General features: G+C 56.5%; 1 protein-coding gene across 6 annotated transcripts in view; it reads left to right on the plus strand.

Annotated features, from left to right (window-relative positions):
• TNRC18 (trinucleotide repeat containing 18) overlaps positions 1–23,065 on the plus strand; it is an 87,870-nt gene that overhangs the window by 57,191 nt on the left and 7,614 nt on the right. For 5 of the 6 annotated variants that reach the window (XM_082362961.1, XM_082362960.1, XM_082362964.1 and 2 more), the window contains 10 exons: positions 930–1,205; positions 5,785–6,039; positions 12,478–12,893; positions 16,716–16,868; positions 17,170–17,311; positions 18,870–18,987; positions 19,405–19,480; positions 19,564–19,672; positions 21,846–21,962; positions 22,675–22,839. In XM_082362961.1, coding sequence (XP_082219087.1) covers positions 930–1,205; positions 5,785–6,039; positions 12,478–12,893; positions 16,716–16,868; positions 17,170–17,311; positions 18,870–18,987; positions 19,405–19,480; positions 19,564–19,672; positions 21,846–21,962; positions 22,675–22,839 — 1,827 coding nt within the window. Of the gene's footprint in view, positions 1–929; positions 1,667–5,784; positions 6,040–12,477; positions 12,894–16,715; positions 16,869–17,169; positions 17,312–18,869; positions 18,988–19,404; positions 19,481–19,563; positions 19,673–21,845; positions 21,963–22,674; positions 22,840–23,065 lie in introns of those variants that run through there. The other variant, XM_082362965.1, reaches the window with a different exon arrangement.

The following is a 23,065-nucleotide window of genomic DNA, read 5'->3' on the forward strand; positions in this document are numbered from 1 at the left end:
TGGTGTGCCAGAGCTGTAGCTGCGTCCATTAACGTTGCCCATGGTTGGGGTGGATTTTACCAGATCAAGGGACCACAGTCTTTGACTGCAGAGCCTTTCCATCCGACGAAATCTTGCTTAACAGCTGCACATGGAAAACGGATCAAAGTGGTATATGTCCGGGGTGGGATTGGTAGGGGCCAGAGCTGTGCCCGTTTGACAGCCCCCTTCCCCAGAGCTGGGTGATCTCTCTCAGGAAGGCCTCACCTGTATAGTAAGGCTGGAGACTTGTGGGAAGCCGGCAGCAGTGTACCGGTAACCTGGCTCTCTGATAGGGAAAGGGTGGGGGGACAGCAGCCCGGATATCATTGCAATATCATGTGCCTGTTTCTTTGGCGTAACTGTTCAAGCCGCCGTCCTGACGTTGCTGAGCAGGGGGCTGGGCACGGGCGTGCGCGATCGCCATCGTGAGCCTGCGCCCGCTGGCCCTGCACACCACTGGGAGCTGGTGTTTTGGGAAAGAATGGCTCTGAGCCCTTCCCCTCCTAGGCCTCGTCCCTCCCCACAAGGGGCCTCTGGGCCGGCTGCAGTCCCATGGGGTAGACAGGACTTGGCGGTGATCTCTGTGCCCGGGGCAGAGACCTTCCTGAGAGTGGCCGTGTGGTGGGGGATGCTGGCCGCAGCCGGCCTAGAAGGAGCCTGGGTCCAAACCCACGGAAGACGCCTGCAGCTCAGAGGCCCCGCGTGTGAGAGGCGAGGCCCGGGTCGGGAGGAGGGCTCCAGGCGGCGGAACTCGGCTGGTTCCACGGCCGGTAGGCATCTGGACCTCTCTGTCTGGCGAGTGGGAGATTGTTCTCAAAAGCACTGAGAATAATGGAAGAAAGACACCAGCCCCCTCCCTCCCCCGGCGCTCTGTGACTTATCTCTATTAAAAACTACTTTGACTGCAGATACGGACTCAGAGGAAGAGGAGGAATTCCTAAAGGACGAGTGGGCTGCCCAAGGCCCCTCCGGCTCCAAACTGACATCTTCCATCCTGTGCGGCATGGTGGCGAAGAGCGGCAAGCCGGCCGGCGGCCCCAAGCTGACCAAGAGGGGCCTGGCGGCCGCCCGGACTCTGAAGCCCAAGCCGGCCGCCGGCAGGAAGCAGCCGTTTTGTTTGCTGCTTCAAGAGGTCGAGGCCCGTTCCTCCTTCAGCGATTCCTCGGAGGACTCGTTTGACCAAGGTTACTAGCTCCAAACACACAGTACCTCCCGTGTGTCCTAGCGAGAGAGTGAGTGCGAGCGCGAGCGCGAGCGAGGCGGGGAGGGCGGCCGCGGCGCCGCCGGGATGGCCGGCCAGGGCGGCTGTCTGGTTCTTGGCAGCGTAGCCTGCTTTATCAGCCCGAGTCTTTTTGTTTTTGTTTTTATTTGTACCTGTATCATTGTGATAAGACCATTGGCTGGCTCTTTTTGAGCTTTTATACGGACTGTTTTTAGTCTTCCTCTCTTGTCCCCTCCCCTCGCCTCCCCTGCCGCCTGGACTGCAGGCCTGGGTGGGTCCTCCCGGAGGGGCCCTTGGAGGCCTCCCTCCCCGGGGACATTTTGTAAACGGAATTCTGTCGTGTGGGCGTGTGACTTGATGTTTGTACCTCGATTTTGGTAATACCAAGCTTTATTAAACATATCGAGTTCATTTTTAACTAAACCCGTGTGCCTTGTCTCTCTTGCTGTGTCCTGACTAGACCATTAGGTTGCCGCTTCCCTCATTTTGTTCCTCCTGCCCCCCCTCACCCCCTTCCCCACCCCTACCCCAGAAGGGGTAGATGGAATAATGCAGTCTGCGCTCTCTCTATTATTCAAATATCCCTGGTAGCTATTGGCATGCCTTTCATTTTTCAGGTTTAAAGTCAACTGCTTTCACCTCCAGCTTCATCCTTTTTTTTTTTAAGCTGCTTGTTTGTCTTTTGTTTTCTTAAAGCTCTATTCTTACGCAACAGCGGTTAAAAAATATTTGCAAACACTCATTTTCTAACGCATGTTTCTGTTTCGAAGGGCGTGTAGGCAGTGCAGGGTCAAGACCACTTGCTGTCCCTGAGTTTTGTTGTGAAATTCAAAAGGCTTCATTGCCGTGTTGGGGGGCAAAGCTCACTGCGAGTCCCAGGCTCGTCTGCTCTCCAGCTCACTCACGAAGAGGGGGTTGGCCTCAGGGACCTCTGTGAGCGCCCTGGCTCTCATTTCCCTAACGTCAGAATTCAGCTTCTGGGTTAGAAGTGTCTCAGTCTTCCAGGACCTCCAGTCACAAATGTCCTGGTGGGGGGTGGGGGGCGGCGAGGCAGCCAGCCGATCCTTAAGTGCTTCTCGCCCTGCTTTTGGATTTGCTTCAGGGTGGACCCCCTTTAGGGATCCCAGAGCCTGGGTAGCAGCACCTGGGGGTCAGAGCCTAGACCCTGATGCTCTGGCTGGGATGCATTTTGGGTGACCTGGAGACGACGTGGACGGGGGCCGGGTGCTCCCAGGGCTCTCGTTCTCCGGTGCTGCTGCCGTGCCTCAGCACGTACAACCCGGGCCACCAGCCCCCTCCAGCCGGCCTCGTCTTCCGAGGCCTCCCCCAACCCGGGCCACCAGCCCTCCAGCCGGCCTCGTCTTCCGAGGCCTGCCACAACCTGGGCCTCGGTGGACCAGTCTGGCTAGTTCGCCATTCCCCTCTCCCCGTCTTCTGGGCTGGCCCCCCCATGCCTCCTCCCCCCTATTAAAGCCAGAGTTCCAGCTTCCAAGTTTTGGAGCTCTCGTGCTCCAGCCCAGACCCCGTAGAGAAGCAGGCAGCCCCGCAGATCTCGTAGTGAGGGGCCCTTTGCCCAGAATGGGCAGAGGGAGCCAGGGTCCCGCAAACCAGGGCCAGACACAGCAGCGGACGGAGCCCAGATAAGGGGGAGTGCAGGGGGCGAGGGGAGGGGGTCCCCACTGCACCCAGACCGCTGGTCAGGTCTTGAAAGGGATATTTGGGTAATAGGGCCTTACTGACATCTGGTACTAAAACACCTAATTGGCTTGGCTTTTCTAGTGTGTCTGCTTTCTCCCCCAGCAGCTTGACCATACCTTCACCCTTGACCCCTACCCATGATGCTTTGAATGTCTGTTTTGGTCTCTTGCATTTGCTCTCACGCTGCACTCTGGACGCAAAGCGAAGGCTGGGAGTAGGGCAGACGGCGCAGCGGGTCACTGAGCTTGGGTCCGAGCCTGGCTCGTTGCTCCGTAGGTAGGCAAAACCCTTTTCTTTGTGTCCCCTCTGCTCCCCCCCTCCTCGGGGTTTGCCCCCATCGGCTATGGCAGCAGCGGATCGCTTTGGCATTTATGGATCGGGTTTTGGAAAACCAAACCGAGTGACAACAGCCAACCCCACGTACTGAGCCAAGAGTTTTTTCTATGAAAAAAAGTTTTTCTGCATTTCCGCGGGTTTCTTTGTTGGGACTTTTTCTCCCCCTGCCCTTGGCAAACTCTGTCGCCTTAGGTGTGGACACCTCCAGAAACGCTTTCCTGGTCCTGAGACCCCCTCCGCTGCCCCTAGCCCTCGGACCCTGGCCTGAGCAGACCAGCCACCGTCGGAGGCGGCCCTGGCAGGCTGTCAGGCTCTCGGGAGCAGGGGGCGGGGAGGGCCTCAGGAGACCACGATTACCCGCATCAGCATTTCCTGGAAAGCACACCTTTTTTCGGCCTTCTGCTTTCCAACCATTCTTCCATCTCAGGGTGCTGGGTTGGGGGCCGCTGCTGGCTTTCTGGGATCCGATGTGGACATTCCAGACATCCAGAAACCCAGAGCCAGCCCAACCCCGCCGGTAGAGAATGCTGGGCAGGAGAGAGTTCTGGAGTCCCCACACCTGAGCAGCCCCGGGAAGGGCCACCTCTAGAAGGGAAAGCTGGCCCCGTGTCCAACCCCGTGCCCCACCCCAGCCAGCCCCCCGCCCACCCCCCTGCTCAGCTCGGCCAGCCCCGGGGCGGGGGGCCTGCCTGAGGTGGGGGACCCGGGCGCTGCCTACAGTCTGCCTACACTTAGCCTGCTTTGCCGCTGTGGCCCACTGGGCGGAGACAGAGCCCCGTGACGTCCGCAATGTGAATGGATCGCAAGTGCGCACTGCCTGCCTGCCGCCTGCCCGCCCCGCTGGCCTCCATCCCGCCCGCTGCATCCATCGCTCTGGGAGCCGGGTCTCCGTCTCCTCACTCCTCTTAACAAACCTCCTCTCTCTCTGCCTCCTTCCTCTCTCGACTCCCTGCGGGCATTCCTTGAGCTCTTGTCTGCTTCCCTCGCTGAGGGCTCCCTCGGATGAGTGGGCAGACCGAACCCTGTCCTCACAGGCGCCGCTGGGGCCACCGCTCTCGGCCGCTAGCTGCACCCCAGCAGCCAGGCGTCTTGGGGCGTCGGCAGGAGAATGTGGAGTTGGCCATCGTCCAGGGCCTGTCCCCCTCTGGGCCCAGACTCCCTGCCCCCAGACGATACGGAGAGATGACGGCTCATCTTCCTCCAGCCTCTTCTTGCTGGAGAGTTGTTTCCAGCCTGGCCCGGCCCTGCCCTTGGCCAGCGGCCCCAGAGCCACCTTCACACTCCCAGCGCCCTGGGCAGGCAGGCACCCCCTGGCAGGTGTCCCTCGGCGGCTCCTTGACAGAGGTACTGGGCGCCCTCCCACCCGCCGCCCTCGTGGGGTTGGCTGGGCTGTGCCCCTGGAAAGGCAGGAAGCAAGCCTGTACCTGCAGAAGGGCTCTCTTTCTGGTGAGGGCTTAGTTCACATGCAGGGAGCGCCATCCTCCCTGCTGTGGCCGCCGGGCCCACGGCTCGCCCCTCCTTTGTCCCGATGGCCCAAGCTGGGCTCAGGGCTGCAGGTCCTCGGGCGGTAGGGCCAGTTTCTGGGGAGAAGCTTGTCTCTCTTCAACCGGGGAGACAGGCTGGGGCTTCCTTAGTTTCTTTGCACTAGACTGTGGGTGATGAGCCAGCCCGCCCCGGGTTCGAATCCTGCTCTGTTGCCTGAGCCCCTGACCGCGGAGCCTCGGCCTCCTGGAGCCGAGTGGACCCGCCCCCTGCCCCCTTCCTGCTCCCATGGGTCAAGAGGCGTAGCCCGCTTGTGGCTCCCTGGGTTGCGATGAGATGAGATTTTCACAGATAAGAAACTAGCGGCTCAGAGAGGGCCAGGGATTTGCCCCAGGCTTCCCAGTGCGGGCGTGTTGCTGGGAGTCAACTTTGGAGCCCAGAGCCTGCTCAGGGTTTCCACCATGGGAGCCCCCCACCCCCCAAGAAGAGACCAAACTCCACCTTCTCCTGCTGCCAGCTGCCAGGGCTCCCGCTGGTGAAACTGCCCCCCGGTGCCTGTGTCCAGAGCCTCAGCCCGAGCCCCCAGGGCCCCCCCTCCCCTCTCTGCCCCGCCTTCGCCTCTTTCCTCCTCTCCCCCCCTGCCCCCTTCCCCAGCCTTCATGTTGTGCGTCAGGGTGTATGTGTGCGCGTGTGTGCGCGTGAGACCGTGGAGAGCGCTGTCTCCAGTCCTTGTCCGTGTGTCCGTCCCCCCCCCGCAGCACAGGTGCATGTTGGTGCTCCCCTTGCAGAAACACACTCGACTCCCAAAGCCGATGCCCACCTCTGGGCTGTCCAGGATGCCCAGGTCTTGGGCTCGCTTTGATGGGGGCACCGGGCCATCAGGGGGACTTGTGGGCTGGCGAGGAGTGAGGAGCTGGGCTGGAGCCAAGGCCCCCCTCGCTGGCGCCCCAGCTGAGGGGGGGCGGTGGGGGGTGGCGCAGGCTCAGGCCGGGGCTCTGACTCGCTCCCTGTTTTCTGCACGCCAGATGAGAGCTCCGAGGAGGAGGAGGACGACGAGGAGGATGAGCTGGACGAGGAGGAGGACGAGGCCGCCGGAGGCTTCAGGCTGGGGGCCCGGGAGCGGGCCCTGTCGCCAGGCCTGGAGGAGAGCGGGCTGGGCCTGCTGGCCCGCTTCGCCGCCAGCGCCCTCCCCAGCCCCACCGTGGGCCCGTCCCTGTCGGTGGTGCAGCTGGAGGCCAAGCAGAAGGCCCGCAAGAAGGAGGAGCGGCAGAGCCTGATGGGTAAGTGCCAGCGGATGGGCTGCAGGGAGTTGGGTACCGCTGCCCCGTCCTCCCGATGGGGCATCCGAGGCTCAGGTAAGCTGGGAGCCCTGCCTCCTGGGCCAGCCGTGTCCTCAGCAGAGGGCGCTGGTTACGGCGGCTGTGGGCCTGCCACTCCCTGTGAGGGGTCTCCACAACTGTGCAGTGACCTTCACTGTTGATGCTGCCAGCAAACAGCACGTGATCCCCCCACTTCAGGTGCCCGATCCCCCCACTTCAGGCAGCTCCGGGAAGCAGAGGCCTTGGATCTGCAGCCCGCGGGGCTGTGGGAGCCACGGGGGGCCCCTGATCCAGCCTGGGGGGTCAGGGAGGCCACTCCGGGTTGGCGACACTCTGGTTGAGCCGCAACCGAGAAGTGGGAGGTGGCTAAGCGTACGTAGAAGAAATCAAGGGGCAGGTGGAAGGAACAGGCCATGCAGCCTTTTGGAAGAAGGGGAAGCTCTTTACACTTGGGGCAGTAGAGGGGTTTCATTCAGTGAGATGCACTGGCCCAGACAGGGAGGGACTCCTGGGGCCTGGGGTTGCAGCCTGCAGGAGGTCATTAGTGGGGGTGGCCGGCCACGTGCTGGGTCGCTGTGAGCCAGGCTTACCATCCCACGGCCTGGATGGGCAGACAGAGGCAGCGGCACTAACACTCGGGCAGGAGGCTCCGCCTTGTCCTGGCCCCGCTTCCTCTTTCTGCATCTCCAATCATATCCTTGCCTTCTTGGGACAGACAGACGTCTTGGGACCCTCTCCTGGGCCCACTCCCCTTCTCACGGGGCCAACTCTCCCAACATGGACCCAGCCCACCTTCACCTGCGGTTGGTGTTTGAGACTGAGATGGTCCTGTGTGTGTTCAGGCTGTGAGCTCGCCTGGCCTCAGTAGGGGCAGGTCCTTGGCCTGGCTTCTCCGGCCTCCTTGCCCTTTTTTGAGCCTCAAGCGGTACACATGAGGCCCTCCTGGCAGGGGCTGGGGCCAGGAAAATGGGCACTGGGTGCTACCCTGCTGCCCCCCAGGCCTCCCCCAGCTGCCCTGGTTTCATGCACTCCACAGGTTTCAGGACCAAAGCCCATTCCCAGTGGCCTGCACCGCCTCCCGAGACCCCATCTCTGGGGTGATCTCACTGTCTCCCCGGAGTCCACACCAGGCTCCAGGCCCTGCCCTGCCCCCTTCCTCTCCCTTCTCTCTCTCTTACCCCCATGTTCTGCCATTGTCCCCTGGGGGCTTCGGGCCTGGCTTCATCCAGGCCTACCCCTCTTGGGTGTTCTCTGCACAGAAGCAGCTGCAGGGCTTTTCCTCAGAGCTCACACTTGACCAGGCCACTTCTCTGTGTAGGACCTCTGACTGGCTCCCATTGCCCTCTGGACAGATTGCACCTGTCTGGCCCTCCACCCTCAGACTGACTGCTCAGAAAGCATCGTCCTGTCCGCAGCCTCCACCCCACCCGTTCGCACCAGCCGTCCCAGAGCCTTCAGGCCTCCGCACTTGCCCCAAACATCCGTTGCATCCAGATTGTCAAGCGTATTGGCAGAGAGTTCAGAATTTCCCCTTTTAATACTTTCAGTGTCCTAAGGGTCTGTGGTGACGTTTCCTTTTTCATTGCTGATACAGATAATTTGTTTCTCCTCTCTTTATTTCTTGATCAGTGTAGCTAGAAGTTACTGATTTCAGCTCTTTGTTATTTCCTTCCTTACTTCCTTTTTCTTTGGGTATAATTTTCAACCACTTCCCATTTCTTCTATTTATTTATTTATTTTTAAAATTTAAAATTTATTTTTGGCTGTGTTGGGTCTTCATTGCTGCGCTCGGGCTTTCTCTATTTGCGGCGAGCGGGGGCTACTCTTCGTTGCGGTGCATGGGCTTCTCATTGCGGTGGCTTCTTGTTGCGGAGCTCGGGCTCTAGGCGTGCGGGCTTCAGTAGTTGCATCACGCGGGCTCCGTACTTGTGGCACACAGGCCCTAGAGCATGCGGGCTTCAGTAGTTGCAGCATGTGGCCTCAGTAGTTGCTGCACACAGGCTCTAGGGCGCGTGGGCTTCAGTAGTTGTGGTGCACGGGCTTAGTTGCTCCGTGGCATGTGGGATCTTCCTGGCCCAGGGATCAAACCCATGTCCCCTGCATTGGCAGGTGGATTCTTAACCACTGTGCCACCAGGGAAGTCCCTGTTTCACTTTCTTGATAGTGTTGTTTAAAACAAAAAATTTTAATTTTGATGAAATCCAATTTATCTATTTCTTCTGATGTCACTTGTACTTCTGGTGTTATATGTCAGAAAGTATTGCCTGATTCAAGGTCGCAAAGATTTAGTCCTGTTTTCTCTTAAGAGTTTTATAGTTTGAGAGTTACATTTAGGTCTGTGATCCATTTTGAGTTATTTTTGTGTGCGAGTGATGTAGGGGTTTTTTGCATGTGGAGATCCATTTGCCTCAGTATCATGTGTTGAAAAGTCTGTTCTTTCCTCATCAAATGCTCCTGGCGCCCCTGTCAAAAATCAGTTGAACAGTTGAAAGTAAATATGAAGGATTATTTCTGGACATTCAGTTCTATTCCATTGATCTATATGTCCTTATGCCAGTACCACATTATCTTGATTACTGTGGGAATTATTGTAGGAAGCTTTGAAACTGGGAATTATGAGTCCTCCATCTTTGTTGTTCTTTTTCAAGATTGGTGCTTCAGAGTCCCTTGCATTTCCATATGGATTTTAGGATCAGTTTATCCATTTCTGCAAAAAAGCCATCTGGGATTCTGATAAGAATTGTGTTGAATTAGTAGATAATAGTAGGGAGTATTGACTTCTCAACGATATAAGTTTTTCAGTCCATGAACATGGAATGTCTTTCCATTTATTTGGGTCTTTAATTTCTTTCAGCTATGTTTTGTAGTTTTCATTGTATGAATCTTGCATTTCTCTTGTTAAATTTATTTCTAAGTAATTCTTTTTGATGCTATTATAAATGGAATTCTTTTCATTTTTGGAGTATTCATTGCTAATGTATAGAAATATAATTGATTTTTGTAAATTAATCTTGTGTCTTGCAACTTTGCTAATAACCTCATTTATTCTAAAAGCTTTTTAGTAGATTCCTTAGGATTTTCTATATACAACAGGGGTCCCCAACCCTCAGGCGGTGGACCGATACTGGTCCGCAACCTGTTAGGAACTGGGCCGCACTGCAGGAGGTGAGTGGCGGGCGAGTGAGTGAGCGAAGCTTCATCTGCCGCTCCCCATCTCTCCCAATGGCTCGCGTTACCGGCTGAATCATCCCCCCCTCCAATCCGTGGAAAAATTGTCTTCCATGAAACCAGTCCCTGGTGCCAAAAAGGTTGGGGACCGCTGATATACAAGATCATGTCATCTACAAATAGAGATAGTTTTAATGTCTTCCTTTCCAGTGTGTATTCCTTTATTTTTCTTGCCTAATTGCTCTGGCTAGAATCTCCCATGCAATATTGAATAGAAGTGGTGAGAATAGATATCTTTGTCTTGTTTGGTTTTTTTTCCTGCCCTCTAGATATCTTAGGGAGAAAGCACTCATTCTTTTACCATTAAAGTATGATGTTAGTGGTGGATTTTTTCATAGATGTCCTTTGTCAGGTTGAGGAAGTTTCCTTCTATTTCTCATTTGTTGAGTGATTTTATCATGAAAGGGTGTTAGATTTTGTCAGTTACTTTTTCTGTGTCTGTTGTTGTGTTCATGTGGTTTTTATCCTTTATCCTATTAATACGGTGTATTACATTGATTTTTTTTTTTAAAGAATGTCAAACCAACCTTGCATTCCTGGGATATATCCCACTTGGTCATGGTGTATAATCTTTTTTATATGTCTCTGGATTATGTTCACATTTGTTTATGTCCTCTTGACGGATTGACTATTTCATCATTTTAAAATGTCCTTCTTTGTCTCTAGATTTTTATCTCAAAATCTGTTTTGTCCAATAAAAGTACAGACATACCTCAGAGATAATTGTGGGTTTAGACCAACACAATAAAGCCAACATCACAATAAAGCAAGTCACACAAATGTTTTAGTTTCCCAGTACGTATCAAAGTTACGTTTACACTATATTGTAGTCTTAAGGGTGCAGTAGCATTATGTTTAAAAAAAAGGTACATACCTTAATTAAAAAATACTTTATTGCTAAAAATTGCTAACCATCATCTGAGCCTTCAGTGAGTCTTAGTAGTGACACCAAAGGTAACTGATGACAGATATAACATAACAAATATAATAATATAATATAACAATAATAATGAAAAAGTTTGAAATATTGTGAGAATTACCAAAATGTGACACGGAGATATGAAGTGAACAAACACTGTTGGAAAAATGGCGCCGATAGACTTGCCCGATGCAGAGTTGCCACAGAACTTGAATTTGTAAAAAGATGCAGTATCTGCAAAGCTCAATAAAGTGAGGTATGTCTGTATAGCCCCTACAGCTCTTCCTTGGTTTCTGTTCATATCGTATGTCTTTTTTTATCCCTTGACTTTGCATCTGTTTGTGTCTTTACTCTTTTCTTCATTATTTTTTGTCTATTTTTTTTGGTCTGTTTTTTTGTTCCTTTGTTCCTCCTTTACTGCCTGTTTTTTTGAGGAGGAGGCATCTGCACAGGACGCTGGTTGGGAGTCAAGGGCGTGGGTTCTACTCCCTGCTCCGTCCTGTCCCGCAGCGAGACCACGGCAGATCCTCCCCTCTCTCCGGGCCTCATGCCTGTCGCCACCGCAGGACCCTGACAGAGCCCGCTTCCTCTGTGCCAGGCACCGTTCGTGCTGCCCCATGGGTCTCATAAATATTTATTTCTGACGCCATCTTACCCTTGAGGCTCCACCCTCCCCTCTTCCAAGCGAGTGTCCACTCCTGGTCACTGCTCTGTGCACTGTCCTGTACTGGCCCCCTCTGCAGGTACCTGCAGTATTCTGTGTGCATCTAGGTTTTCTGCAGGCGGCTGTCGTCAGGTGGGGTCTCATTCTGTCATACCCAAAAGCAGGGCTGGCAAAGCCGGTGGTGTTTTGTGGCCTGCACCCTAATTAGCCACGAAAGCCCCCAGCTGCCTCCCCCCGCAGCTCTGTTAACAAAAGATTAATTAACAGGATCATTAAGCTTTGCACGTGCGCCCTCCTCCCGGCCCCACCCTTGAAACTGCGGCTGCATCTGTTGGGGTGATGGGGCTGGGCGTCCCGCAGGAGCCTTTGTGGCCAGGCTGCCGGCTGCTCAAGGCTCTGAAGGCCTGGGGTCCAGCCCTGGCTTCCCAGCTCATTGCTCTGGGACCCAGGGCAAGTCCTTCGCTGGGGTGGTCAGGCCAGGGCTGTCACGGACATCTCATCCCCGGGGTCTGCCTGGAGGAGGCAGGCCCTCCTCATTCTCCCCACGGGGAGAAGCACCATTAACTCCCCCGTTTAGATTCTTTCCCTGGCCACCAGCTCTGGGCCAGGCTCTGAGCTGTACAGCGTTGGGGGCTCCAGGAGAACTCGGGGATCTATTTCTGGGGGCAGAGCAGGACGAGATAGACAAACACAGATGGGACCTCTGCAGTGGGCTGTGTGCCTGTGGTGATGGAGGGATGGCCAGAGGACTCCCCAGGGCGCAGAGTGGGTCTTCTCAGAAAGGAGGCTGCAGCTGTCCAGGTAGAGGTCAGGGGAGAGATGGTGCTCTGGGCAGAGGGCCAGCAGGAGCAAAGACCTGGGGGTTTAAGAGGACAGAGGACAGCGGTTCCCGGTGAGAGGTTGTGCATTCAAGGAGCCCAGGAGCTCGGCCCTAGGCTCAGAGCTGCCCTGCAGCAGAGGGAAGTGGGCCCCCCGGCTGTGGGAAGGGGCGGCTTCGGGGGTGAGGGGAGGGGCTGGGCCCCAGGGCTGTGTGGGTTCTGGGGAAGCCTGTCCTCTAGAAAGGGGAGTGTGTGCCAGGGACCTCCCAGCTCTGAGAAGTGGCACCAGGAAGCAGAGCGGAGGCCCCTCTGGGCTCGGGGATTTTGTGCGGGCTTTCCCACCTTCCTCCCTTAGAGCTGCTGCCCCTACAGGTGTGGGCCCTCCCCGGCTCACAGGCCCTGGCTTCTGGGACTCCTGTGGAGGCACAGGAGGAGCGGGGGAGCTCACACGTGCCCAGGCAGGAATCTTCACGTTCCCAGAAGATGCTCTTGGGGTGACGGGTCCGGAGCAGAGTCTGGGTAGCCAGGGGGGGTTTGGGACGGGAGGGGCCAGCAGGGTCTGCCGCTCACAAGCATGCGGCCGGAAGCCCTCCTCCTCTGGGCCTCAGGTTCCTTCCCCGAGCCGGGTTGAAGCCTCCCATGGTGACGCGGTCCCCTGCAGGAGGGCTGGGCTGTGGCCTTCCTCCTGGTGGCCAGGGCGGCTGGGTGGGTGGGTGGGAAGTGGGGGCCCGGGAGTCCCTGTCCACAGCCCCTCCCTCACCCACGTGCAGGCACGGAGTTCGAGTACACCGACTCGGAGGGCGAGGTCAAGGTGCGGAAGCGGTCGCCTGCCGGGCTGCTGCGGCCCAAGAAGGGGCTGGGGGAGCCAGGTCCTGCCCTGGCTGCGCCCGGCACCCGGGGCCCCGGCAGCCCCGACAAGGCCAAGCTGGCGGCCGAGAAGGGGCGCAAGGCCCGCAAGCCGCGGGGCCCCAAGGAGCCTGGCCTGGAGGCAGGGCCCGAGGCCAGCGACGACGACCTGTGGACGCGGCGGCGCAGCGAGCGCATCTTCTTGCACGACGCCTCGGCCGTGCCCGCGCCCAGCAGCGTCGCGCCCGCTGCCACCAAGCCCGGCCGCTGCGGCAAGGCCGGCCCGCCCAGCCCGCGCAAGGACGCCGGCCGCGCGAAGGACAGGAAGGACCCCAGGAAGGTAGGGCCCGGCGCGGGGCGGGGGCCCTTGGACCTCCTGTCTCGGAGTAGAGTTCTCAGACCTGGGCGAGGCGCAGAGACCCTGAAGGGCAGTGGTGACCCTGAAACGCAGTCACCCACCTACCGAAGACCTCTGTGCTGGGCACTCCTCCGGGTGCCCCTTGATGAGCGTCTTTGATAAGGACACCTGGCAGCCGGGCTAGCAAGTGCTGTCGTGTGAACTGATGAGCTCAGATGATATTTCAAGGTCTCTGCCGTAACTGTCATGCGCTACATGACAGTGATTGCTGTTGGTGACAAAGTCTTAGCTCTCCCACCCAAAGGAAAACCTCATTTCTTGAGAGGTTAGGGAAAATAGAGATGGGATTTCTTTTTCCCCATCCATGGTTCAGAGGTCCCTGAATTCTCTCCACAGACACCGCAGGTTGAGAACACCTGCTTTTCAAGAACTCCGTGATGATTAGACCTGTCACCCTTCTTTTTTTTTTTAGCCCTGTTACTCTTCTTGCAGTGGCTGCTAGGAAGCTCACGGCCAGTAGTTCGCTCTTTAGGTGGTCGCATTCAGACCTAATGGCCAGCTCGCGACAGTGGTCTCTGACTCAGGCCTCTCTACTCCATGTCCCTGATGGAAGGCAAACCCTCAAATAACAGTGTCATTCTAGACAAAGCCACAAAAAGGGACCAGACTCCACATCAATTTCCTGATAATGGGTGGTAGTGAGGAAGGGGCTGCATTTCAGTGTCATCCACAGGGATCTCTTGTTCTTGTTTTCTCATGGCTGAAGCCATCTCAGGTTTTTCTGATCCTTGGAGAGAACGCGCTCCAATAATACATAATGATGATGATTATATGGGGTGACCCATGGTAGGGGCCAGGCGTGTTCTAACCACTTTGCCACGTATACTTAATGTGTTGGTAAAGGGAAACGCGTTGCCTCTGCTCACAGCACATCTGACACTAACTCCCCGGGGTTGGTGCAGACCCCACAGTGAAGGGCTCAGTCCCACAGGACTGCCCCCACCCCATCCCCACTCCAGATGCCAGTCGCAAGTCCCAGGTTGTCACCTGTGCTTTTTGACCAACCAGCTATAAATCAAGTATTTTCATGACCCCTCTCCTCCGGTCGATAATTCACCAGAATGACAGAACTCGGGAAAACACTTTACTTACTGTTACGGTTTACTGTAAAGGATGCAACTCAGGAACAGCCAGATGGAGGAGATGCACAGAGCAAGGTGGGTGGGAAGGGGTGCAGAGCTCCCATGACCTCTCCGGGCACACCGCCCTCCTCGGCGTGTTCACCAACCCTGAGCTCTCTGAACCCCGTCGTTGAGGGGTTTTTATGGAGGCTTTATCACAGAGGCATGACCGATTAGTAACTCAACCTCCAGCCCCTCTCCCCTCCCCGGAGGATGCGGGTGGGGCTGAAAGTTTCAAGCTTTTAGTTGTGGCTGGTCTTTCTGGTGACCAGGCCCCATCCTGAAGCCATATAGGGGCTCACCAAGAGTCACCTTATTAGAACAAAAGGCGCTCGCTCCTATGACCCAGGAAATTCAAAGGGATTTAGGAGCTCTGTGTCAGGAGCAGGGGCAGGGACCAAATATATATTTCTTTTGACGTCACAGATGACTACTTACAAAGCCATATGAGGTAGGTTACTTACTCAAATTAACTGCACCTTACAGGTGGTCCTGGAACCTGCCCAGTTAGCCCAGCAGCTAATGATCATCAGAGCTGAGCTTTCAACACTGGGGGTCTAGCGCCAGAGCCTGGGCCTTAACCACAGGGCCACCTTGGCCTTTCCCAAGATGGCACCTTCTGTTGGGGAGAGGGACCAGGGGCTCGCTCACCTGATCCCAGCCTTCTGATGACACAGTCAGAGACTGGAACAGAACAGATTAACTGTCAACCAAAGGAGAAGTCAGACACCAAGGAAATCACTCCAGGAACAACCGGTGTTCATAGTTCTGTGAGATACACTTTTGTATCCTGCTGTTTACACTTGGCGTTAGATCTTGTGCATTCCCATATGGCATGAGCTTTTATTTTACATTTTTTTAAATCACTGTCTCTAAATGGCTGAATAACATTCCACCATCTTGCTATCCTGTGGTTTTCAACATCTCCTGCCATCAACCATGCTAGCCATTGGTGATTTGGTTGATGATGGTATTTTGCCATCGTAATTACCACAGCAATGAACATCTCTGTTCTGTGTACAGAACTTGTCAGTTTTGGAGTTTTTTAATTAAAAAAAAAAAAAAAAATCTTCCCAGAAATGGGCTTTCTGGTCAATGGGAAAGAAAAAGTTATCAGTTTTATCTGATTGTAACAGCAATTTGCATGATAAAGAAAAGGAAGAAAATTAAATTCCATACAGAGATAACTTTTTTTTTTTGCTGTCAATTTCCCCTGCCCCACTATGTGTACAGCTGCAAAGATGTGCCCCATAAGACAAGCTGTCTATTTAATAACAGAAGTCAGGGGAAGAGGAGACATAACCACATGACAAACAGTCCTTCAACCCCCAAGATGCCTTCTGATTTCAGAAATGTGCACAGGATTAAAACATGCACCAGAAACAAGAAAATATAATGTGTGTGTGTGTATATAAAAACTACATATTTCTCCCCACAAAGAGAGATTAAAATGAATACCTTTTATCGCTCTAACGTTTCCCACTTTTTTCCTTTTAATGCTGTTGGGTTTGGATTTCACTCGTCTGATGTGGAAGCTGTGACTTCTGCTGTTGTCTTGGTAACATTCGCCCAGTCTTCCTTTTTTCTGTGTCTTAATTCTCCATCTCCCCTGGCCCCATGACTTGGTCGTTGGTCGTTAGGCACGTCGCTTTTAAAAAGGCATAAAGTGACCCCTGCCCCCACCGCCCGTCACCTTTGTAGCCTGAACCTGCTTCTTATACAAAGTATCATCACTTCCATTTCCTGTGCTGTCACCTCTTCCTCAGAACAGGACCCTCAGCCGCTGTGATAAAAGCTTGTAACTGTATCTACGGACGCACCAGGTTGCTGGATATCTAGGTTGTTTCCACTCTTTTGCTCTGATAAGTGGAGCCATGCACAGTCCCTGTACGCTGGCCCAGTTTCCGCTCCCCCAGCGTGGGGAGCGTCCCTGAGCCACCCTGGGGGCTTTGAGCTGGTGTGGATGTGGCACCCCACACTTCTGGGGCAAGAGGAAAGTAACACAGGCCTCCAGAAGCAGTCGGGCAGTGGGTGTATGGTTCTAAATGCTCCTTCCAGGAATATACCTGTAGAACTAATTGGTAGTGTCGTTTTTCGTGGCACCATCCAGCAGAGGAAAAAACAGAGGTGGGTGGTCGGATGAATCTCGGGTCCCCCCCATCAAGGCACCTTGGGCAGCTGTTCAGAATAAAAAGTGAGGCCACCACCTCTTTGTCTACCAGACATACTAGGGGGAAAAAGTTGCAAAGCAGAATTTTTGGTAAATTCCCATCTGTGTTTAAAAAAAAAGTACTGTGTATGCACAGATGTGTCTGCATAGCCCGCATGTTTACATGGTTATGTGTGCTTGCGGAAAGTTCTGGAAGGACACACCATGCTGTTATTAGTTCCTCTAGTTACCTCTGTGGTTGGTGGGATCGTTGGAGAGGAACTCACGTATATACACTTCGGTGTTTTGGTTTTTTTTTTTTACAATAAGTAATATATGGTAGTAATAAAACAAGATTGAAACTAGAAATACTTGCCAGGAGAGGGAGGGTGCTTTGTCCTCTCTCTGGACGGTGAGTGGCAGGGCCTGGGCCCTCTCTGCCCTCCGACGGCCACTCTGTCGCTTCATCCCCAGAAGAAGAAGGGGAAGGAGGCCGGATCAGGAGCCTCGCTGCCCCCTCCCCGTGTTCCCGCCCTGCCCCCCGAGGCCCGGGCCGCTCACACCAGCTCTCCGGCCGCCGCCAAGAGGAACAAGGCCAAAGCCAAAGGGAAGGAGGTGAAGAAGGAGGTGAGGTTTCCCATGGGGCCCCAGGCTTGGGTGAATTGCTTTGCTTGGTTGACAGACGGAGGCGTCCCTGGGTGTGCCCCACCCCCATGCCCCCAGATCCCTCGTGTGGCTGGAGGCGCTGCCTCAGCCCATTTCGTCCTCCCTCTGGCCTGGGGGGTGAGCCCAGCTGGGACCCCAGTCCCCCCATGTGGCAGACTCCACCGCGGCCTGACTGTGACCCCGGCTTTCCAGGGAGGGTCCTAGCCGGGCAGGACTGGGATGCCGTGTCCTAAGCTGTTGGTGTTTCTTGCTCTGTCCCCAGAACCGGGGGAAGGGGGGAGCCGTGAGCAAGCTGATGGAGAGCATGGCTGCCGAGGAGGACTTTGAGCCCAACCAGGACTCAAGCTTCTCTGAGGATGAGCACCTGCCACGAGGCGGGGCTGTGGAGAGGCCACTAACTCCCGGTGAGTGCCCACGATGCTGTGTCGGCTTGGGCCTGGAATATGGGGGTGCAGGAGGTTCTCCCGGGGCAGTTACTAGGGCCTGAGCTGGCGTGGGGAGGGGCAGGGAATGGGCAGCTGGGAGGGAGATGGGGTGGGTTTGAGTGCGTTAGGAGGGAGAGTACATGGGCTGTATGAGCAGATGAGGGGAAGAGAAGGGGTGTGGATGGGTATTGGCAGGTGGGGGGGAGAAGCTGTCATCGAGACGGGTCTCAGAGGGGAGCAACTGGGCTTTTGCTGGCTGGAGTCTGGGATGCTCGGAGGACATCCCAGGGGGGTAACATCCAGTAGGCACTTGGATCTGGGGGTCTGGAGTTTGAGGTTGAGGACATGAATTAGGTGGGGGTGGGGATGGATCGAGAGGAGGAGCAGAGCCAGCCCTGAGGAGCTTTGTCACCTGCTTGGGAGTGTATCTGTCAGCTATTGCTGTGTAACAACCAAGTGCTCAGACTCAATGGAGGGTGGCAATAAGTTGTCAGCAGGACAGCAGGGTGACCTCAGCTGGGCTTGCTCCCATGATAACGGGATGCACTGATGCAGGGACAGCTCTGCCCCACCTGGACCACTGGGCTGGTCAGGGTGTGTTCTTCTCACGTCCGTGCTGCCAGAGGCTCGAGAGGGAGAGTGGGAACCAGTGAGGCCTCCTGAGACCTCGCTAGGTTCAGATTCAAGCACTTCTACCCTCGTCCATTGGCCAGAACAGGTCACGTGGCCACGCCCAAGGTCAAGAGGTGGGAAGTCCACTCCACCCATGGTGAAGCCTTGGCAGGGGTGTGGGTGCAGGCGGGGACCAAGAAGTGGGCCCGTCATTCCGTCCACCCCAGCGAGCCATCTGGGTTTCTCTGTGTGAGGTAATGGCAGGGAGGGCCCAGGTTCAAGGTCCTATAGAGAAGAAGAGCAGGCCCAGGAGGCTGAAGCAGCGTGGTCGGGCCCGGAGGGGGAGAACTGAGGAGAGTCTGGGGTGGGGGTCCCAGAAGGGGACGTGGCCCGGGGCGGTGATGGGGAGTGGCAGCCTCGGGCGGAGGCCTGGTTGGGGCGGGGAGCGCTGACAGCCCAGCTGTGGGGGATTGTGTCCACCAGAAGAGACAGCATTCCAGGTGGAGGAGGAGCCGATGGAAGAGTCCCAGGGCTGTGGCTGAGGGGGCAGGGATGGGGTCTGATGACGCATCGCCTCATGCTGGGGCTCAGAGAGGGGTGGGCTTCACATGAGGGTGGGGCAGCACCTGCGGGGTGTCACCCCGGTTCCTACCTGCCTGGGATCTCTGCAGACGCGCTGGGAGGGGAGGGGCTGTGTACACCTGGCACGCATGCACGGCCCCGCACGAGGCCCATCTGCAGGCACACAGCTGCACACACAGATGCATGTGTGCCCGCAGGCGCCCTGGGCCTTCCGCTCTGAGAGGGGTGACAGGGCGACAGGTGGGCCTGGGGGGCAGGGCACAGGGGACGGAGGGTCTCAAGGTTGACCCCCCCCACCCCCAACCCCGCTCCAACCCTGCCTCACGCGAGCCCCCTCCCGCAGCCCCTCGCTCCTGCATCATCGACAAGGACGAGCTGAAGGACGGCCTGCGCGTGCTGATCCCCATGGACGACAAGCTGCTGTACGCAGGGCACGTGCAGACAGTGCACTCGCCGGACATGTGAGTGGGGGGCGCCAGGCGGGGCAGCTCCGCTCAGAGCCTGAGAGCCTCGCGCAGTCCTGCTTCCAGAGCCTTGCTGGGCCTCTGTGGGCGCGTTGCTTCGCCTCTCTGAGCTGTGGCTTCCCCGTGTAGGACCAGGGGGGCGTGGGCGGGCCCCCAGGTGGGGCTCAGCGGGAAGGAGCAGGAGAGGGCACGCTGGGCTCTCCTGGATCTGTGACCCCTGGTTGTGCAGACGAGGAAACGGGGGCCCGGAGGGGACAGACCTGCCCCGAGTTTATGCCGCAGGTCAGCAGACCCTCAGGCTCTAACGTCACGTCCCCGTGGTGCGGGAGGTAGAGCTGGCGCGGGTGGGGCTGGGAGTCTGGGGCGTGGCGCCTCCCCTGGGGACCTCACACCTCGCCCGCCCTGGCCTCGCAGATACCGTGTGGTGGTGGAGGGCGAACGCGGGAACCGGCCCCACATCTACTGTCTGGAACAGCTGCTGCAGGAGGCGGTGAGGGCGGGCAGCGGGGCTGGGGAGGGCGGGCGCGGGGCTGCTCCTGCTCACCGCCCGCGCTTAGCCCTTCGCCTTCCCAGATCATCGACGTGAGGCCGGCCTCCACTCGCTTCTTGCCGCAAGGGACCAGGATCGCAGCCTACTGGAGCCAGCAGTACCGCTGCCTCTACCCGGGCACCGTGGTCCGAGGTGAGACCCTCCCCCGAGACCCTCCCTGGCACCCCTGTTTCCCGCCGTGTCGGCATATGGATCCGTTTGGTTCCTGAAACCCAAGTCAGACGGGCTTGAGCACAGAGTCTTACCGGCCCGTCTGAGTGAAGACTTACAGGGCTTCGGGCGTGGTTGGACCCAGTCACTATTCCACAGCGTCGTCAGGGCTCAGCCTCCCAGCGTCCGTCAGCCACGCTCTCGGCCGTGCTGTCTTCACACCCCGCGCCTGGGGACTCTCTCTCACCTTCTGAACAAATCCTGTCATCAGAGAATCTCCCCCTTTTCCCACCTGGGTCCTAGGATGGAGTCCCACTGAACTGGCTTGGGTCACATGGATTTCACGTGGGTCACGGGTCTTGGGCTCGTCCTTGCTAACGAGTGAGGCAGCTTCCTGATTTTTGCCTGTGGACTGAGAAGGGAAGGCCGCTTCCCCAGGAAAGCTGACGTTGTTAGCAGAATAAGAGATTGGAAGCTGGGCGGACAAAATAACAGGTAGCCCAGAAGACGTGGGTGTAGATGCCAGACAGACAAAGCCGGCAGGTAGTCAACAGTGCACACTTAGCTGTTGCAGAACCAACACATCTGGGAGCCGGGGATCTGGGTGTGTGTTACAGCCCAAAGCCAAAACCAGAGGCCAAAGAAAGTCCACCTCTTGGCCACCTAACGTCATCCATACACGCCCAGGAGATGGGAACGGGGATGCTGGGCAGGAAGTTCTCTTACAAGGGGAAAAGTTCATCTCCGTTGAGCTCTCCTGGGGCTCTCTGGCCCCCTGAGCCTTGTGGGCTGACGGCTTACTAGGCCTGCCTCACGGGTGTCACTCTTGGGATTTCCCCTTGCCATCATTCTGAGAATTCCATTTCTCTCTCTCCTGTGCTGCATCCCATGTCTTTCTCTTCCTTGTCTCTCCCTCCTTGTGGCAGAGGACCTTTCCGTAGCTTTCTGAGAAAAAGGGTTCATGGGAGGTAATTTCCTCAAGTACACGTGTGCCCAAGACCTCCTTATCCTATCCTGTTCTCTAGAGATAGTTGAGCTGGGTATAAATTCTACATTGGAAATAATCTTCCTTCACCTTTTTGAAGTCACTGTTCCATCCACATTCTGATGTCAGAGGCATTCTACACCAGGGTTATTCCCAAATCTTCATAGGAGACCCACTTTTCTCTCTGGAAACTCAGAATCTTCTCATTATTCCTAGATCGGGAATTTCATGTGGCCTCTCTCTCTCTCTCTGTGGGTGTGTGTTGCTGGGTATTTGGGGGAAGGGGGCTTTCATTTGGAAGCAGATTTCCTTTGTTCCTAGAAATTTTTCTCATATTACTTCTTGGAGAGTTTCCTTCCCTCATTTACCCTCTTTTTCCTGGAACTCACACTCATCTGGTGGCCCTCAAGACTAGGATCTTTTTTCCCATTTTTGTCCATTTTTTTAATCTTTTTGTTCTACTTTCTGGAAGATTTCCTCACCTCTGCCTTCTGGCCCTTCTATTCTATTGAATTTTTGATATTTCTGCTGTCGTTTATAGTATTCCTAAGAGTTCTTTCTTATTGTCTAAATATTCTTTTTTTTTTTTTAATTAAATAACCTCTTTTTGTTTTCATGGATTCCTTTTTTTCTGGGGACATATTGTTTCCATTTTAGGTTTCTTCAGCTCCCTTTCCTTCTGCCTTTCCCTTCCTCTCCCTGTGGGCTCTGTGTCTGTACCTCTCTGTTCTGTGCTGTCCTTTGTTGGAGGCTGTTCTTTCGTCACTGGTGATCCTCAGCAAGCAGATTGGAAGCTGTGTGTGGGCAGGGCCTCCTGATGGTTGGGGGAGGGATGTTTTGTTTAGGGACACCGAGTACCAGCACCTGTGGCTCTTCACCCGTCAGTTAGCCCGCGGCTCCAGCCTCAGGGCTCTGGGCTCAGTGTCCAGCGCTTGGGAATGGGGCTGGGGTGACCCCAGCACCATCCTTCGTTGATCTGGGGAGGGTCTCGGGATGAGTGGACACGGCTGCGTGCTCGGCCGGACTGGGAGCCTGTGCTCCCGGGGCCGCCTGGCTCTGAAGCCCACGTCCTGCCCGCTGCGTACCCGCCCTCGTGCACCTGCTCCGGGGCTGCTTCCCGGCTGGTCTCTGCCCCACTTCGGCCCCCTGACCCCGCCCCTCCTCCCACAGGCTTGCTGGGCCTCAAGGACGACGGAGACCTGATCACCGTGGAGTTCGATGACGGAGACACCGGCAGGATCCCCCTCTCGCACATCCGCCTCCTGCCCCCCGACTACAAGATCCAGTGTGAGTGGTGGTCCTACCGCCCGGCGGGGGCCCACCCCCTCCAGGCTGCCTCTGGGCTCTGTCTGCTCTTTGGACCATTTGCACCCACAGGGGGTGGAAATGGCAGAAAGTGTGGGTGGGGGCTCCCAAATGGTCTCGGGAGGGGGGATCCCAGGCCTCCCCAGATCTGCATCCCGAGACTCGTGAGACCAGCCCCGGGCCGGGCAGTCCAGGCCAGGGAGGGATCGCTGACTGTCATGGACAGTTCCATACTCTGTGTCTGTGATAGCGTTCCGTTCTTGTCGAGTCCTGTGTGTCTGGAAATACCGTCCCCTTTGGCCAATACGAACCTCGGGTTTAAGAGGTGAAACGACTTATCCAGGGTCCCTCGACTGGTCAGAGGCAGAGCCGGGACTCGGACCCAGGACTGCCTGACTTCCAGGGGTCCAGTGCTTTCGTGAACCCTCCAAATGGATCATTAAAGCCACAGGGTCAGCCCCACCCTGCTCATTGATTGGAGGAGCCCCCATCGCACGCATGAGCAGACACCCCAGCTGCGTCCCTGCAGATGGGCCTCCCACCCGACCGCGCAGCCTAGGTGGGCAGGCTGAGTGGGGTCGGCCATGCAGTGTCGTCTGGTTCCTCCCCTCGCCTCCTGCCCACGACAGATGACACTCCTGTGGCCGGGAGAGCGGAGACCCGGGCCTGAGCCACTGTCTGTCCTGCCCCACAGGTGCTGAGCCATCCCCCGCCCTCCTGGTGCCGAGCGCCAAGCGCCGCAGCCGGAAGACCAGCAAAGACACCGGGGAGAGCAAAGACGGGGCCGCGCCAGGGTCCGAGGAGCCCGGCGCCAAGGCCCGGGGGCGCGGGCGGAAACCCAGCACCAAAGCCAAGAGCGGTACGTTGGCCATGCCCAGGCCGCCGAGGCCTGGGGCTGCTGCTCGCACAGGGTCTCTGCACAGACACGACTCCCCACCTGCGCGGGGACTTGGCGCTGCAGGGCTATTTGGACCCTGTGACAGATTAGGAAACTGAGGCTCAGGGAGGCGCGTTGACCTGTCCGAGACGGAGCTGAGATCCAGCCAGCTGTGTTCCCTCCAGAGTCCAGAGCCACGTGCTTTGGG

The sequence above is a fragment of the Balaenoptera borealis genome (genome assembly GCF_965194805.1).
Source record: "Balaenoptera borealis genome assembly, chromosome: 16".
In the NCBI taxonomy this organism is placed as follows: Eukaryota; Metazoa; Chordata; class Mammalia; order Artiodactyla; family Balaenopteridae; genus Balaenoptera; species Balaenoptera borealis.